Source organism: Triturus cristatus, chromosome 4_2 (assembly GCF_964204655.1).
Source record: "Triturus cristatus chromosome 4_2, aTriCri1.1, whole genome shotgun sequence".
Taxonomy (NCBI): Eukaryota; Metazoa; Chordata; class Amphibia; order Caudata; family Salamandridae; genus Triturus; species Triturus cristatus.
Genome location: NC_140586.1, coordinates 958,169,110 through 958,187,643, shown reverse-complemented (window position 1 = coordinate 958,187,643; position 18,534 = coordinate 958,169,110). Strand labels below are relative to the sequence as shown.

The 18,534-nt window shown below is 46.5% G+C and overlaps 2 protein-coding genes across 3 annotated transcripts in view; one reads left to right on the top strand and one right to left on the bottom strand.

Annotated features, from left to right (window-relative positions):
• The window catches only part of LOC146839114 (uncharacterized), a 31,913-nt gene extending 27,540 nt beyond the window's left edge, over window positions 1-4,373 (bottom strand). Inside the window, exon 1 of the mRNA XM_085603103.1 lies at window positions 4,228-4,373. The gene's annotated coding sequence lies outside the window, so the exon portion shown is untranslated. The remainder of the gene's footprint in view (window positions 1-4,227) is intronic.
• Window positions 4,374-4,961: 588 nt separating this feature from the next.
• Window positions 4,962-18,534, top strand: part of LOC146839113 (uncharacterized) — a 217,371-nt gene continuing 203,798 nt past the window's right edge. For both annotated transcript variants that reach the window (XM_085603105.1, XM_085603104.1), the window contains exon 1: window positions 4,962-5,133. In XM_085603105.1, coding sequence (XP_085459231.1) covers window positions 5,128-5,133 — 6 coding nt within the window. In that variant the 5' untranslated portion in view covers window positions 4,962-5,127. The remainder of the gene's footprint in view (window positions 5,134-18,534) is intronic.

The window sequence follows — 18,534 nt, the reverse complement described above, 5'->3', positions numbered from 1 at the left end:
TACTCGTGGCAGAGACCCCGCAGTCGTGGGGGAGTCTCTGCATTCGAGGAGGAGTCTCCACAATGAGAATTCACACAGTGCCCCCATTCTTGTTGCAGAGGCCCCGCAGTCATGGGAGAGTCTATGCACTCGAGGCGGAATCTCCACTATGAGAATTCACACAGTGCCTGCATACTCGTGGCAGAGGCCCCGCAGTCGTAGGAGAGTCTCTGCACACGCAGCAGAATCTACACAATGAGAATTCACGCTGTGCCTGCATACTCGTGGCAGAGGCCCCGCAGTCATGGGAGAACCTCTGCACCCCAAACGGAATCCATGCAATGAGAATTCTCCTTTTAGAAAGATGATCTGTTTGTTTCCACACAAACCGTGTCAGATTCAGCATTCTGTGTACAAGGTTACAACGTGGGTTTTTCTTGCATTGCCACCCTAACAGATTCAGAGACTCAAAAGGTGAATCGATAAAGGATGAACAGCTTTGGGGAACGATGGGCGCCCTCCATGACAAGCTTCCTTTTTTCCACGTGCAGCATACCATCGCCCACAAAAGTGAATAAATTCACATTAAAGGGAACTTTGTGGTGACTTAGCTGCGAAGACAGTGGATCAAACCATCAAGGTTGCTGCTGTAACTGGATCACAAACTAAAATAGATGCAGACCACATGATGGCAACTGAGTCAATATTAACAAGCATTGGCAAAGCCAATCAGTCTCACCTTTCACATAGCTTCAGTACCTTAATTCATTACATGAGGTCCTTCTCGAGTCAGGAGAAAAGGTGTGGTGTCTTTAACAAGGCTGCAGCCCTTCAGAACTTTACTAGATGTCCTTCTCAAGTCAGAAGCAACTGCTTAACACGTCTGTCAAAAAGCTGCAATAACTCACACTGTATCTAAGACGTCCTTAACAAAGTTGAGGGGGTGTGGCTTCAGTATAAAAATGTACAGAGCCACTTTTGCTACTCCAGTAAATTGTGCTTGATTTCAATAGGATAAGTGGCTATATCAATGCTTGTGTATGCTGATCAATCAATATCGCAACTTTGATTAGTGTCTGGATGACTATGGAACACTTGTGAAGACGTCGTAATATATATTGTTACTAGCAGTCACTGGTTAAATCAAGTGCCTCAACCATATTGATGGGAAAGTTTTTTGAGTGGCGCTATATTCATGTCCTAGTAACACGGGCACTGTGGCAGAAGGGAGCAGCGCATGCGCACAATGCAGCGCTTGCGCTTCCATTGGTAGGCTGTGCTGAGCTCCTTGAACTGTAGTAAACCTGCCTCCCGGTGTCTCCCGAGTCAAATGCAGAAGCATTAGGATTCCTACTTGAAGTTGCAGTTCCACGAGTCATCACTAGGAGACCCTAGGCGAGGCCTCCCTGATCTGGAGCTCGATTATATTGCATCACAACTACGGAGTGTTGTGACGGTGGGATTTATATCCGGTGATGCGTTTTTTAACTTTTGATGAGGCCATGAAACCTTTGGGGTCAACGCAGGCAATTCGTACAATTTACCAAGTTGGCACACACAGCTAGAGAGGTGTGGACTAGCTTCCCATCCACGCTAAAGATTTCCACCTCGATGGAGGTGCTGCTAGAGGGTGGAAAGGGAAGGGGACTTGTCTCAACATTTCTAAAACACTGAAGGAAGACACCGGTAGTGCTGAAGGCAAGGCAGGCATGGAACAGATATAGGTTGCAGGTGGGTGAGGGCCTGAGAACAGGGGTAGGACATTGCAAGCAATGCAAGATTTAAGATGATACATTTTAATGTCCTCCACTGTATGGTATGTGGCAACCACTAGACGACAAGGAATATATCCTCGCAGAACCTCTACCTGCCCAAATGGCAAAATGAGAGACCACATTCCTAGATAGGACCTTTACGTGTAGATTACTGTTGGTGTGTTTGGAAGAGATGGTAATACAGCTTAGTTGAGAGATGAATATCTGTCTTGAGTTGTCGATATAACTCTGCCTACAGAATGTTGTACCCAAACAGGGGAAAATGCATTACAAATTCTCAACATTCGGCCTGTTTCTGGCAAATGCCTCATAGCAATACACTAGTTATCTGACAGGGGGCCCATCATGTTGAAATGGGCCAACGATATGATGGAGTGGACCATGGCAGAAATATCTTTAAAATGATCAGATCAGATGATCTGTTGACCGATAATCTTGTCGCCGATGAGAGAGGCACATGGTGCCTTGAAGACGGTGAAAGGGACAGGGGTGTAGACCTCCTTCCCTGCCACTGCAATCTGACAGCACATGAGATGGGGAGAAGCCGGGATGAGAGACTCATTTAGCCGAAGAGGAATCAACTGTAAATATGGCAATGAACATGGAGGAAGGTGGTGCAAATGCAGACTGTTTAAAACGATCTGGAAATATAATCTACCAAGGAGCATGAGCACATTGTTGAATTATTTGTTAGTGTCCTGTCAGACGGCTGGAAATATAAATAAAGAAGATAAATAAAAAATAAAATGCTCCTGGCCTACTTTGAACATGTGCTTGGACCCTCTTTGTACTTCTCCCTTCGACTCCTGTTCTGCTTCTTCCTTCTACTCTTGCTCTGCTTCCTCCTCTCCAGTGGTATGTGCTTGGGCTCTCTTATACTTCTTCCTTTACTCCTGCTCTGCTTCCTCCTCTCCAGTGGTATGTGCTCGGGCTGTCTCATACTTCTTCCTTCTACTCCTGCTCTGCTTCCTCCTCTCCACCAGCTAGACTCGGCCCCTGAGAGCCGCTACATAACCACATTCTCAAAGCATGTGGGACTCCGAAGGTACACCATACTTAGCTTTGGGGTGTCATCATCTGCAGAGGTCTTCCAGGAAGCCATCAGGGAAACCCTCTCAGGCCTCGTCGGGGTGATCAACCTCAGCGACAATATTTTAATCTACTCGCAAAGCTTGGAGGAGCACCATGCCAGACTCAGAACCACTCTACAGGGACTGTCCGACTGCGGACTCACCCTCCACAAGAAGAAGTGCGAGTTCTACCAAGGGTCGATAGTCTTCTTCGGCTATGTGTTCTCGAGGGGTGGCCTTACCGTAGACACACACAAGGCTGAAGCCATCAGAAGTGCTCCCTTTACCGCAGAATCCCACAGAGGTCAGAAGTTTCCTGGGTATAGCCACATACTGTGGAAGATTTCTCCCTAACCTGGCGACGCGGTCAGAACCACTCAGGCAGTTGACCAAGACTGGGACGCCGTGGGAATGGACACCTTTGGAGGAGTCAGCATTTCAAGGAATCAAGAAAGCGCTTTTGGACCTAACAACGATGGCCTACTTTCACCCCAAACGGAAGACAGAGCTTGTGGCTGATGCCAGCCCGGTGGGACTGGGAGCGGTCCGCCTCCAGGAAAACTCAAAAGGAACCTGTGCACCTCTGGTGTACGCTAGTCGGGCATTGACTGCAACGGAGACGAGGTACGCACAGTTTGAACGTGAGGCTCTCGCCATACGATGGGCTTGTCAGCATTTCCATTTGTATTTGTGCGGCCACCCCTTCCGGGTCATCACAGATCACAAACCCCTACTGCCGCTCTTCAATGGGTCCACCAGATTAGCACCACCGTGGATCCGGTGCTGAAAATTGTAGCCGCATATCACCCCTCGTGACCGGGCGCGGTCCGAGGGTATAAATAAATGGGCCAAGACCGCACGTGGTCTTCCGGCTGACAGTAGAGCAGTGTGCGGTGTCCCATTATTGTATGCCCCTAGGCCGTGGCCCCCAGTACGTGTTTCACAAGACCAGCCCCTCTATAGAGGCTAGCTCAGCCCGGCTCCTGGCAGAGATTTCCTCCAGGATTATTCAGTCTATTTCTACATACATAGCAGAAGGTGCTGACAATCTCCTACCTTAGCAGAAACCTGCACAGATTCCTCACAGTGCAGTAAGATGCAGTGCACAGATTCCTCACAGTGCAGTAAGATGCAGTGCACAGATCCCTCACAGTGCAGTAAGATGCAGTGCACAGATCCCTCACAGTGTAGTAAAGCACACAGACCCCTTCATTAACACAAATGATGCCCACAAACACCCCCAGGGCCGGAAGGAAAGGCCCCAGAGGCCCCCAGATAGAGGAGCCCAGCTCAGCCCCAGGGCCCCCAGATAGAAGAGCCCAGCCCGGCTCCTGCAGAGATTGCCTCCAGGATTATTCAGTCCATTTCTACAAACACAGCAGAAGGTGTTGACAAACTCCTACCTGAGCAGAGACCTGTGCAGACATGTCCAGGGTCTCTCCTCCTCCTGGAGGGCTAGGGCAGCTCTGGGGTCTGGGGGGTCTGAAGATAAGGATAACTGCACAGACAGACAAGAGGTCCTGTCTCCTCTGCAGAGGCCGGAAGTGATGTCACCACCGCTGCTGGTGCTGTCTCTGCTGCCACTGACCCGGAAGAGGAAACCCTTCTCCTTCCATTCAATTGCGGCTCAGAGGGTTTCCTCAGCAGGCGAGGCGCGCCCTCTCAATGAGATAGGGAGCAAATGTTTTGTAACACATGCAACAGAGATCTCCTGCCCATGCGCAGAAACACACGACGAGTCCTAACCCCGGGGTATGCGCAGTACGCTTGCAAAACCCTCAGGATAAATCTTAGGGGTTTCTCCTGCGCATGCGGAGTAAAACACGACGGCAGCTCTTTATCTATCTATCTCTCTCTCGCTCTCTCTCTCGGGGATGCGCAGTAGGGCACAGCGACACTCTTAGAAACTCCCGCGCATGCGCAGCAGAGCAGAACGTAACTTCTTTCTAGCGCACTCGTAGTAGGACACGACAGCCCTACTCTCTCGCGTATATGCAGTAATACAAGACGCATTCCTCTTTCGCGCATGCGCAATAGGACATTATTGAAGCGCTCTTTCGCGCATAGGCAGTAGGGCACGACGTCACCTCTCTTGCGCAGTAGGGATGTGACCTATTCCCTGCGCGTGCGCAGTAGGGAACGGGAACCTCTCCCCCGCGCGTGCGCAGTGGGACGCCGGAGCAGCAGGCCCCGCACCGCTCAGCTGGGAGGGGGTTCCTGCTTTCTCGGGGCATCTCGTCGCCGTGACCGCCCTCCTGCCTCTGTCCAGCCGGAGCCCCGGGGGGAGCCGTCCTCCGAGGCCCATGGAGGTGAGTCCTGAGGGCGGGGCCCGGAGGCGCTGCTGGGTGTTCAGTATCCGGGGCTCCTGCTGCATTCGGCCCCCTGACTGCTCCCCTCTGTGCCCCCCCTGTCACTCCAGGTAGGGTTAATACCCCCTCCCCCCAACCAGGTAGGGTTAACACCCCCCCCCCACCTTTGTCACTCCAGGTAGGGATAACACACCCCCCACCGGGTCACTGCGGGTAGGGTTAACACCCCCTCCCCCCCAACCGGGTCACTTGTTAAGTACTCGCACACCAGGAAGTTTAAGTATTGAGTACTTTATTCGGAAATCCGCCAACACAGGCTCCGGGAACACCGGAGCAGAAAAGACGTGTGAACAGCAACGTGATCAACTGTCAGCGGACAGATGCCAGCTGATGACATCACAGCTGATGACATCACAGCTGGTACGGAACCCCAGCTGGGCAGAACAAGGAAGCATACTATGGTGTCCGCGCAGGGACACAACACTGGAAAACACAACACATCTTCCCCCTTAAAGGACTAGAGGAAAAAGAGGGGAATAAAGGTGGAGGAGGGGGGTGGGGGGGGGGGGGGGGGAAGAATAAGAGGAGGGAGTAAGAAAAGGAGACTATTCACAATTGTAATCTTTAAACTTTGCAGGTGGGCCAAGAAGCCTACCAGCCCTGCTAGTAGTTATTGGTTCAACAATGTCCTGCGCCGGTGGAGTAGGAAGCTTCCGTCTGACTCTTCCTGTGGTGACCTGAGAGGGTTGTCCATCATACTGTCCTGATGGAGCACACATCCCCTGGTTGCTCGTGTGAGTTGGTTCCGTGGGAAACTCATAATCTGAGTCATAGTCTGATACACATGGTTGACCAGGTTTGTTCCATCGACCCTGCGTGGTATTTCTGGCTGGTTCAGAGGTCGTGGTGTTGTTGTAGGTGTGTTTGCTAGGATGTCTGAAGAAAGACAGGTTAGAGAAATGCCACACTCTTCCATCACTAAGGAGTGCGTAGTTGCAATAAACCTCACGTACCAACAATGGAGGTGTAAACTTATCTTGGCCCTTAGCAATGTGACCACTTTTCTTCACTTTGACTACACCACCTTCTTTGAGGACTACTGGTTTACTTCCATATTTTTTATCATAATATTCCTTGACTTTAGACTAGGATTCATGCAATTTCTTCTGTACATGCTCAGTAGAACAGTCTACCCTCTTTGCAGCCTTTATCCAGCCCACATTGTCCTTAGATAATGGAGTTCTTCCTCTCATAAGTTCAAAAGGACTGTGACCAGTAGTCTCACAGGGGGTAATCCTGTACGCCCAGACAGTTTTGAGTGTCTCTAATTTAGGTTGTTGCTATAAGCAATCTGAATTATTCCTTTTACAACTCTGTTAAATCTTTCTACTGCTCCATTTCCAGCAGGATGATAAACAGACGTAGTTTTGTGAACAATGTTATTCTTCCTGACATAATTACTGAAAATGTCAGAAGTGAATTGAGTCCCGTTATCACTTACTATTTGCTTGGGTAATCCTTTACGACTGAAAACATCATCCATGAATTTTACGATGTTGATGGCTTCAGGATTTTTTGTGAAATTCACTTCAGGCCATTAAGTGAAGTGGTCAATTAAAACGATTACATACCATTTTTCTTCACCATCTGATACTGGTCCCATTACATCGATTCCGATTTTCTCCCAAGGCATACTGGGACTAGGCATGGGTCTGAGGGGCGGTCTGAGAGTTACTTGTGCTTTGTCAGAGTTCATGCAGAGTGCACACTCCCTTACAGTCCAATCTATCTCCAAGTTGATTCCTGGCCACCAATACATGATCTTAACTCTACATTTGGTTTTTACTATGCCCAAATGTCCTTCATGACACAGTTTAATTATGTTATCTCTTATACTGTGAGGAGGCACAAATCTCCCACTTCTGAGAAGGAAACCGTCTTCAAATGATAAATCATTTCTCACTTCCCAATAGGCCTTATATTGTTCATCATGTTTGTGCTTACCTTCCCAACCATCCTTCAAAAACGTTATGACTTGCTTAATAATGGTGTCATGCTTCTGCTCCATGAACCATTCCTCTTTAGAAATACCAATATTTTGTTCTAGAACAATAGCAATAGCACCCTCTTCTGATTCAATACAATCTTTCTCACTTGCTTTACATACTGGCATCCTACTCAAAAAGTCAGCAACCACATTTTTTATACCTGGAACATATTCTATTTAATACATGAAGTCGAACAACCGTACAGATAATCTCGCTAATCTGGGTGAGGCGGTGTACAAACCCTTGGTGGTAAAAACTTTGGTAAGCGGCTTGTGATCTGTACATAGGGTGACCTTCCTTCCCCATACAAAATATTTAAAATGGTCCAGTGCCCATACGCATGCCAGTGCTTCACGCTCAATGACTGAAAAATTCTCCTCGGAAGGTGAGAGAGAGCGTGAAGCAAAGGCTATGGTATATTCTTTACCTTTGGAGTCTTTTTGGGTGAGTACTACACCTAACCCCTTGTAACTTGCATCTGTTGTTACGAATTTTTTTAGGGATGTATCGAACCCTTGTAGAGGTAGTGCGGTGCACATATCCCTTTTTATGTCTCTAAAGGCCCTATCACAGTCATCTGTCCACACAAATGTATTCTTTATCTTCAGGAGTATTCTCAGTTCGTAAGTTTTGTGTGAATTTTTTTTATAAACCTAGAGTAAAACTCCACCATTCTCAAAAAAGATCGTAATTCATCTTTGTTGGTGGGAATTGGTGAATCCTTTATTGCTGTCATGAGTTCTTTTTTAGGGCTTATACCCTCTCCTGTTATTTGATGACCAAGGTAATTAACTGATTTACTAGCAAATTTGCATTTACGATGCTCTGCTGTTAATCCCTTCTCACTTAAGATTCCAAGGACTTGTCTGAGCCTTTTGTCATGCTCTTCCCTGGTTCTACCCATGACAAGGATGTCGTCCTGGAAAATTAAAATGTCGGGGATACCATCAAACATGTTATGCATTAGTCTCTGAAACATAGCCGCAGCTGATGCGAGACCAAATGGAACACGTGTAAATCTGAAACACCCAAATGGTGTTATGAATGTCGTAAGTTTTTGCTGTCCCAATGTAGTGGCACCTGATGATACGCCGACTTTAAATCAATTGTGGAGAACCACTTGATACCCTTTGTAGGGGCTAGCATTTCGTTGATTTTTGGGAGTGGGTACTGTTCTACAACTATGTTTTTATTTAAGTCGCGCAGGTCCACACATAGTCTCAAATTGCCATCTGGCTGTTTTGCGACTACTAATGGTGCAACCCACTCTGATGCCTCTACCTTTTCAATTATACCACCTTCAAGAAGTTTGTCTAGCTGAACTTTGACGTCTTTTTTTATTGCGAAGGGAATGTGTCTTACTTTATGTACTACAGGGGTTGTTATTGGCTTGAGCTTGATCTTATGTTGATACCCCTTCATTGCACCAACTTCCCCGCTAAAAACACATGGAAATTCCTCAAGCAAACACTTTGCGTATCCCCATGTTCCGTTACACTCAGTACAGGATTCATTTTTCTCGGATCTAAGATTATTCCTAGGTTTCCTTGGTCCATCCAACCCAGGACAGATGGGCCAACCTTAGACACATATAGTTTTCCTGGGGATTCTCTGTCTTTGTACGCAAAATTGAGTTCTCTGTAGCCGCATACATCAATCTTTTCACCAGTGAAAGATTTAATTACTATGTCTGGTTTTTTTAGTTGTCCACCGATCTTCTCTTTGAACTTCTCAGACCATACCCTTTCATTAACAATAGTATATGGCGAGCCAGAGTCAGCCACTATACTTATCTGAATTCCACCTATGGTCATGTTGCAAACAGGCTTTTTGGTTTTAGTTAGGTTCCTATCCGCAGGAGATTCAACTGGTTCATCGTCGATATTGAGAACAAACGTATTCAAATCGTCATCTTCTGAGAAGTCTTGTTTGTACTCATCTGGTTCATCTACTATTTTCACTTGTCTTGGTTTTCTTTTGTTGCACACTTTGAAAAAGTGGCCTTTTACCCCACAATTTGAATATATTACCTCGCGTGCTGGACATTTTACATCATTTGCTAAATGAGGCGCGCTTCTGCATCTGTAACGACGTCCTCAGTTCTTTCTCTCATATTGCTTTCCAGTTTTGCTTAGTTTTGTTTTTTTGATCACTTACTCTGCTTACATTTTCACTGTCTTTCTTTTCTTTATCTTCAGTTAGAACTGCTTTAGCACGTCCAGTCAATTCCACTTTGCTTTCTATGTCAATTACATTTTGCAGCGGGTATTCCCCTTTTGCCCAAAGGTTGTCTTGTATATTTTCATTAGATCCCTGCATCACAATCTGATCTCTAATGAATTCATTGTGAAGTGCTCCAAAACGACAATTTATTGCGAGATTTTTTAAAGCTGAGACATAGTCATCTATAGATTCGTCTTTACCTTGTTTACGATGAAAAAATGTATAACGATCAACACCGACGCAAACTGTCGGTTTATAATAGCAGTACAAGTCCTCAATGGCATTCTCAAATAAATCGCCTTCATTTTCAGCCCTTACCTTTTTATTGATAGAGTTATAAACTTTTATACCTCTCGCACCTAAACAGTGCATTAACATTTTGTATTTCTTTTCTGCTTTTAATTCATCATCCTCCTCCAGTGTTGAAATATAATTCAGAACATACTCCCGCCATTCTTCCCATTTAAGTGTCGGTTCCCCACCACCACGTAAGAATGTTTCTGGTGGGGACAAGTTCCAAAGGCAGCCTGATGCCATATTATTGTTGAGAAGGTGAAAGATTAGTGGTGGGAGGGTAAGTAAATATTAAACACAGAAGAGTTCTTTTACTGGGTAGATTGTTGAAAGGACGGGACAAGGAGCTATGTATCCTTTGTTAAAATGTTAATAATTGCTTATTTATTATATATATTCTTTTTTTTTTTTACGTAGCTGTACAGTGAAAAAGATGCAGGCCACTATCCTTCTGTTATAGGTATACTATTATTTTATCTTTTCAGCCTATCATGGTGATTATATAACTCTTTGAAGAATACCGTTTCCACTCGTGCTGAGTATATTATTTTCGTTGTGTACATAAAGCGTACATAAAGTTTATAATTCCGCTTATAAATTATCCTTTCTTGCCTCAAATGAACAAATGTTTATTACCTGAGCGTCGATGTTTTTGGAATAAGGAAGTATCTTGAAGCGGATCTCAATCGATTTAGGCATTCATACTACAGAGCGGCGCTTTATTGTTTCTCCGTAATGGCGCCGACGTGATGTGCGCTTAAGCTGGAATGGCTTGCAAAGTACTTTCAAAATGGCCACTTACGTACGAACACAGCGTCACGTCGTATACGTCATCTCACCCGCAATGCTGACATGTGCTTCAGCTGATCGTTGAAACCGTTGGAATTCCACTCCTCGTACAATTTACTTCACGTTGCTCCCACATGTATTTTTTGATATGACATTAATTCTCGACGCTACATGCTGTACGAAAATTTTTAATAAAATTCCTTTAGAAAGTTAACTTCCAGAATTGAATTTAAACGATAGGAAATCAATGTTACAAATTTTTTAGATTTTTATCCTGCGTGTGAATTTCAGAAAAATGCTAAGTCCGCTGCTTCGGCTTATCCGCAATTGCTTCCTTGGTTAATCACACACAGTCTATAAATTCTTATTCAGTACTGCAGAAGATTTAAGTTCTTTAGTGAGCTAATTCCTTTTAATCTTCGTATTAAATAGACTGACCTTCAGTTCTTGAGTAAGTATGTAAATTTCAGCGTCTCCAGACCTTATATTCTTTAAATGCCATAAATTGACGTCTTCATTTGGAAGTTCTTGCTTCATGAATTTTTCCTTCATATATAAATTCAAATAGTTTTTCCTGTGTGGGTTCCGTGTTGGCGCTCGTTGCCACTTTAAGTACTCGCACACCAGGAAGTTTAAATATAGAGTACTTCATCCGGAAATACGCCAATACAGGCTCCGGGAACACCGGAGCAGAAAAGACGTGTGGACGGCAATGTGATCAGCTGTCAACTGTCAACGGACACATGACAGCTGATGACATCACAGCCGCAGGGACACAACACTGGCAAACGTAACATCACTGCAGGCAGGGTTAACACCCCCCCCCCCCACCGGGTCACTGCAGGTAGGGTTAACACCCCCCCGCCCCCCCACCGGGTCGCTGCAGGTAGGGTTAACACCCCCCACTGGGTCACTCCAGGTAGGGTTAACACCCCCACCGGGTAACTCCAGGTAGGGTTAACACTCCCCACCGGGTCACTCCCGTTAGGGTTTGCCCCCCCATCCTATATTACGCCATCTAGAGTTACCCCCCCCCCCCCGACCTGTGTCGTGTCACTTCAGGAAGGGTTAACCCGCTCCCCCTCGTCCTGTGTCACTCGAGGTAGGGTTCACCCCCCTTCTAATACTCATAATATAAAGATTCCTGACACTCTGCCCAGCCCCCTGCCCCTCCTGTGATTCCATTTCCTCACCTGTGTTCCCAACACACTCATCACTTCCTACATGTTGTATTCTTCAACCGATTTAGTAATAACTCCTGCTATAATCCACACATTCTACTTTTTTAACTCCAGGAAGACACACAACAGCACCATGTCTCTCCACCCCCGCAGAATGTGCCTGGAGCACCGGTGCACCTGCACTGCACTCTCTGTCGTACTTTGGAAGCATGTTTGTGACACGAACGCAGGCAGTATCCTCCTCTAACACCCTCCGGATATGGCGGCCCTGAGAGTTGTCGGAGTGCACTGACCTGGCACACAGCCTTCTTGTTTCCTACGACTTCCATTGGAAGCCTCACAGTATCCTCCTCACACCTCTGAAGATGTCCCTGAGAGTTGGCGAAGTGCACTGACTTGGCTCAGAGCGTTCTTGTTACCTAGGACTTCCATTGGAAACCTCACAGTATCCTCCTCGCATCTCTGAAGATGTCCCTGAGAGTTGGCAGAGTGCACGGACCTGGCTCAGAGCCTTCTTGTTACCTAGTACAATTGGAAACCTCACAGTATCCTCCTCGCACCTCTGTAGATGGCCCTGAGAGTTGGCGAAGTGCATTGACCTGGCTCAGAGCCTTCTTGTTACCTAGGACTTCCATTGGAAGCCTCACAGTATCCTCCTCTGACACCCCCCCAGATATGGCCCTGAGAGTTGGCGGAGTGCACTGACCTGGCTCTGAGCCTTCTTGTTACCTAGGACTTCCATTGGAAACTTCACAGTATCCTCCTCGCACCTCTGTAGATGGCCCTGAGAGTTGGCAAAGTGCACTGACCTGGCTCAGAGCCTTCTTGTTACCTAGGACTTCCATTGGAAGCCTCACAGTATCCTCCTCACACCTCTGAAGATGCCCCTGAGAGTTGGCGGAGTGCACTGACCTGGCTCACAGCCTTCTTGTTACCTAGGACTTCCATTGGAAGCCTCACAGTATCCTCCTCTGACACCCCCCGGATATGGCCCTGAAAGTTGGCGGAGTGCACTGACCTGGCTCACAGCCTTCTGGTTACCTAGGACGTCCATTGGAAGCCTCACAGTATCCTCCTCTGACACCCCCCCAGATATGGCCCTGAGAGTTGGCGGAGTGCACTGACTTGGCTCAGAGCCTTCTTGTTACCTAGGACTTCCATTGGAAGCCTCACAGTATCCTCATCACACCTCTGAAGATGTCCCTGAGAGTTGGCGAAGTGCACTGACCTGGCTCAGAGCCTTCTTGTTACCTAGGACTTCCATTGGAAGCCTCACAGTATCCTCATCACACCTCTGAAGATGTCCCTGAGAGTTGGCGAAGTGCACTGACTTGGCTCAGAGCGTTCTTGTTACCTAGGACTTCCATTGGAAACCTCACAGTATCCTCCTCGCATCTCTGAAGATGTCCCTGAGAGTTGGCAGAGTGCACGGACCTGGCTCAGAGCCTTCTTGTTACCTAGTACAATTGGAAACCTCACAGTATCCTCCTCGCACCTCTGTAGATGGCCCTGAGAGTTGGCGGAGTGCACTGACCTGGCTCAGAGCCTTCTTGTTACCTAGGACTTCCATTGGAAGCCTCACAGTATCCTCCTCGCACCTCTGTAGATGTCTCTGAGAGTTGGCGAGGTGCACTGACCTGGCTCAGAGCCTTCTTGTTACCTAGTACAATTGGAAACCTCACAGTATCCTCCTCGCACCTCGGTGGATGTCGCTGAGAGTTGGCGGAGTGCACTTACCTGACACCGAGTCTTTTAGTTACCTTGGACTTCCATTGGAAGCCTCACAGTATCCTCCTCACACCTCCGAAGATGTCCCTGAGAGTTGGTGGAGTGCACCGACCTGGCACACATATGCCCTCACTTTAGGCTCCTTACACTTACATTCAAGGCACTACACAACTTTGGGCCAGCTTACCTGAACAGAAGAATCACCTTCTGCCAACCACACAGACACCTCTGCTAGCAACTAGCCTCAGGGGTAGAAATGGTAGGATGGTGGACATTTTTAATGTTTGTGCCCGCGGGACCAAGGCAGGCACATCCTCACCAACCCTTCATGTATTAGAAAACACCCTTGAAGAGAGGGAGATATCAATATCCCTGATAGTTGCAGGAGATTTCAAATGTACGTATGAACCATTATGTACAATAGATGTATCCAACAGCGGCCAGGTAGAGGCATATTGGCACGTTCCCCCCCCTGCCCCCTCCTTGACTTACCACCAATCAAAAAATGGACTCAAACTGCCCTGCAGCTTCAGGCCATATCCCTTGGTTATGGACTTAGGGCAGCAAATGGCCGTACAAACTCGGATAAGATGGGAGCCAATACCTTTAATAGGATATCTAATATGAGTTGCATTGATTATGTTTGGATAGATATGAGGTTATGGCCAGAAGTACTGGACATGGCGGTTGGAGAAACAATTGACAATGACCATAATCCCCTTGAGCTTTCCATGACCTCCTTTTTGAGTAAAACCAGTGTTATCGCAGAGATAATGCTCTTGTGTAAGGATTTACACCCTACAAATGATAACAGACGATTAAAATGGGCGCGGGTAGCATTGGATACTGACAAGATTGAAGCTATAAATGCAACCTTACAAGAAAATACTGATAGGCTTTACAATTGAGCCGACCAGCAGGATGAGCTTAAAACGGTTACAGATATACACTTGTCATTTTTTTCACAGTTAGCTTCCCATTTTATATGTACGAGATCTCATCGTAAGAAGGCGCCTGCTAACTGTCATTATTCCTGGTTTAATAAAAAGTGTAAGGAGGCACGGTCACTTCTGACAGCTGAGATTAAAGCCAAAAACAAAATTAATATAAGTACAGCTAGAAGAGCATAAAGAAAGTACAGAGGGAAGCCAAAAGGGAACATGTGGAGGATCGCTGGCAACATATAAATGACGCTTGTAAACTGAAAGACCAAAAGCAATTTTGGCTTCTTGTAACAAGGGGAGACGCTGAGAGACCGAGTTCACCCACTAAAAATATTACAGCGGCAGCCTGGTTTGACCACTTTTCCGGAATTTATTTTGGAACAGGAATGTCCACTCCTGGAGATACTTCTTTAGACTTAACCAACTTACAGGCTATGGTAATGTTTTCTCTGTAGCAGATATTACTGAAAGTATTAGCTCTATACTGAAAAATAAAGCATCAGGCCCAGATGGAATACCTGGTGATGTATTTCTAGCCGATATTGCTAAATGGTCTAGCTATATGTGGCTACTAGCCAATGGTATAGCTGCTGGGGCCCCTATACCCCCTTCTTGGCATGGAGCGGAGGTCATCCCGGTCTACAAGAAGGGGGATCGGTCGCTGCCCTCAAACTACAGACCGATTAGTCTGATAAATGGGGCGCAGAAAGTTTTTTCTCGTGCCCTGCTCACTAAAATTACAGATTGGATGGAAGGGAATGGCATATTATCCCCCTTCCAAGCAGGGTTCAGGAAAAAGGTTAGTACTATCGATCAGGTTTTTCATTTTACCCTTTTGGCCTGGAATTCTGTGACATTGGAACAGGGCAGTTTTTACACTGCTTTTATTGACTTGAGGTCAGCTTTTGATCTTATTCCAAGGGTTACACTTTGGCTAGTACTTCATGATCGGGGGCTCCCTTACAACATTCTGGCACTTCTAATTCACCTTCATGAAGGGAATTATGCTAAGGTACGATGGGGAGACCAAACGCACTGACAGACACAATAAAGGTTGTAAGAGGGGAGAGGCAGGGCTGCGTTCTAGCCTCCACCTTATTTTCACTTTTTCGTAAATGGGGTGGTGAATTATTTAGCGGAAGCCCATGTAGATGCCCCTTCACAGAGGAGTGTGAAAATAAGCACATTGCTTTTTGCGGACGACACGCTATTAGTTTCTAAAACCCCAAGTGGCCTTCAACTCCTATTAGATCGCTTCATGTCTTTCTGTGAGAGGAGACGTTTAGAAGTAAATACCTCAAAGACAAAACTTTTGCTAATGAACCCCCATAAATCGTTTAAAGGGAAACTTTTACTGTGGGGGATTCCGCTGGAAAGGATGGATTCCATTGTATATCTTGGTATAACCCTCACCGAAAAAATAGAATGGAAACAACATATCTCGAAGCGAATTCTACAGCAGAGGAAGACTTCTGGGGCTATAATCTTAGAACATAGGTCATCACAATCTTGACCGATTGCAGCACCACTACAGATTTATGATCAGAAGGTGGTTGGCTCGGCTCTCTATGGGGCCGAAATCTGGGGATTCGATAATTTGGAGGGCCTGCTTCTTACAGAGAACAAATTCTTAAGATCACTCTGCTCACTTCCCCAGAGTACCCTGCTCACTCCTCTACGACTAGATTTGGGCAGAACTACAATAATTGGTAAAGCGAGGCTTCGACCTCTTCTCTTTTGGCTCCGCATTAAAAAAACACCTGAGCTTGTCCACTATGCGATTGCTACTGAGGAGGTTCTTAAGCTGGATCGTTTTTAAAAAATGCTTGGTTCTGTAACCTCAAAACATTGCTGTTTGAAATAGGCCTGGGAAACCTTTGGGAAGAAAAGGACTCTAGCTTACTGCCCAGTAGAGAGTGGGTCAAGTCCTACTATTGGAAATGGGTGGCAGAGAGAACAGTCGCACAAGTGAAACGAGGTCGACTCGCGATCAAGTTCATGGAGTTTAAGATGGTTGGTGTGTACAAGCCCTACATGGACTTCATCACTGTCCCGCAAGAGAGGAAGCTATTTATCTAATTTAGATTTTGATGTCTCCCCTTAAACTCCTTTACCGCATCATGGAATAGGGGTTCCCAGGCTAAACCAAACAATTGCCCATGTTGCCCCAAGACAGAGGAGACAACTAAGCACATTCTCTTTGCATGCCCTTTATGTAAAAACCCAAGAACTAAATGGTTAGCCCCTGTTCGCAGACAACTAGGAACCCGCAGTCATTTAGCGGCACTACGTATCCTCAGGACAGGTACAATACCACAAATAGTATGTGCAATGACCAAATTCCTGGGGAGGTTTTGGTTCATTAGGAGGCAGAAGCTAAAATTAATTGAGCATATCATTAGATAAAGTATCATTCCTTACAAAGTATCCAGTCCGCACTCGATGTCTTATGATCATGGCATTTTATGACTCATGTTTAAATTACAGAGAACTGAGCTGCACTGTATTTCTGCCAATTTTGCACTAGCACTTTATGTACCTTTTATGTGTTTTTAGCTTGTATGGTTTTAACATCTTAGAAGCTAGTCCTTTTAACTCGTTTTTAAATTTTTAATGGCTCGGGTTTTAATATGTTTTGTTCCTGTATAAATAATGTCATCTATTTTGGCTTACAATTTCTATTATGAAAATGTAGTTTTAATTACCATACTTTTGTACGCCAATGCACTTTGATGGTCTTAACGACCGAAAGTTAATGATTGTGAGAAGGTGGCCTGATATATGCTGTCCACTAGTTCTAGGGGGCACCTTGTATCAGTCCAAACAACTCCTTATGGTGAATGGTTAAAGACAACCTATATTGAAAGCTATCCTAGTGGTAGCTATGGAGAGCAGCCTTCAGGCTAAGTCTTGAAGGAATGTAAAGCAGCTTGTTTTACCAGTCTATAATCTCCTGAATGATCAAATGAAAACACAACCACACCAGGTATATATTCAAAATATATGTATTTAGGTTAAAACGCACCCCTCTAGTCTCTTTATGAGACTGGAGTTCGAAGTACTTAAATTACAAGTTAGCAATCAACAGTAATAGCACAAATACACGTTTAGGCCCTATTGGCGTACCAAACCATATACCAAAAAAGTGGTATAAGAACCACGACTGGGATAGGCACAAGGACTAGAGCCTGTAGAATCGCTGGGACCCCAAGGAACCACCCAAGGTAGTGACACAGGGGACCCACGGCACTGTATGCAGTGTGTGAACACAACCGCGGGTTCCCGTTAGCTTCTATGGGCAATATCGCGGTTGGGATTTTAAAGGTTAGGGACACTTAGAATCGAGTCAGGACCAAACCCTTTTGGACTTAAAAAGTTGTAGGGTTAGCACCCACGGAAGCACCGGAGTACTCGAGTTACCTCACCCAGGGAAGCCTGGTGCATAGGTATCTTTTGGTGCCGGGTCGCGTCGTCGATTGCAATGGAAGCCTGCAAAGAACTGCTGCTGCCGTGAAGAGGAGAAGTGTCCGAAGGGATCCAAGCCTGGATCTAGGATGGAAGGAACCTGAAAGCAGAGGGGACAGAGTCCGGGTCACTAGCCAGTGACAAAGGGCAGGATGGACCAATGCCCACAGATGTCGGGTGCTTCGGGTGAGTGGAGGGGTGTCTTGACTCTTCAGCCACGAGGTCCAGGAGGCGTCGACGAAGTCCATGAGCCGGATTCGTGCTGTCCCACGAAGTCTGTCGAGTGCTGCGGTGTCGGCGACCAGAATCGCCCCAACAAGCCTTGGCAACGGCAAGTCACAGGAATTCAGAGAAAGGACTGCGGTGCAGACCAGCAAGGTATGAGGGACTCACCCAGCGAGGGTAAGTCAGGGCACGTCTGGAGCAACCAGGAATGCCCACGTAGGAGAGGAGTTGCCTTCGTGGGGACCTGCTAGCCAACAGGCTAGTGATCGCGAAGGAGCCTCGAGCGGTCGCACTTGAAACTGGCCCACGGGTCACTCGTGGAGTGGAGGCCAACAATCTTCGGTGCAGGGGGTGCTCAAGGCTGGGGCTACTCGGAGCCCAAAGTACAACTTCGAGGAGGACCAGGAAGAGAGTGTTTTGCTGCCAAAGTTCACGGTGTCCAAGGGTCACGGTTCCATGTCACCCACGATAGCCACAGGCCTCAGCTTTGCTGTGGTCTCAGGG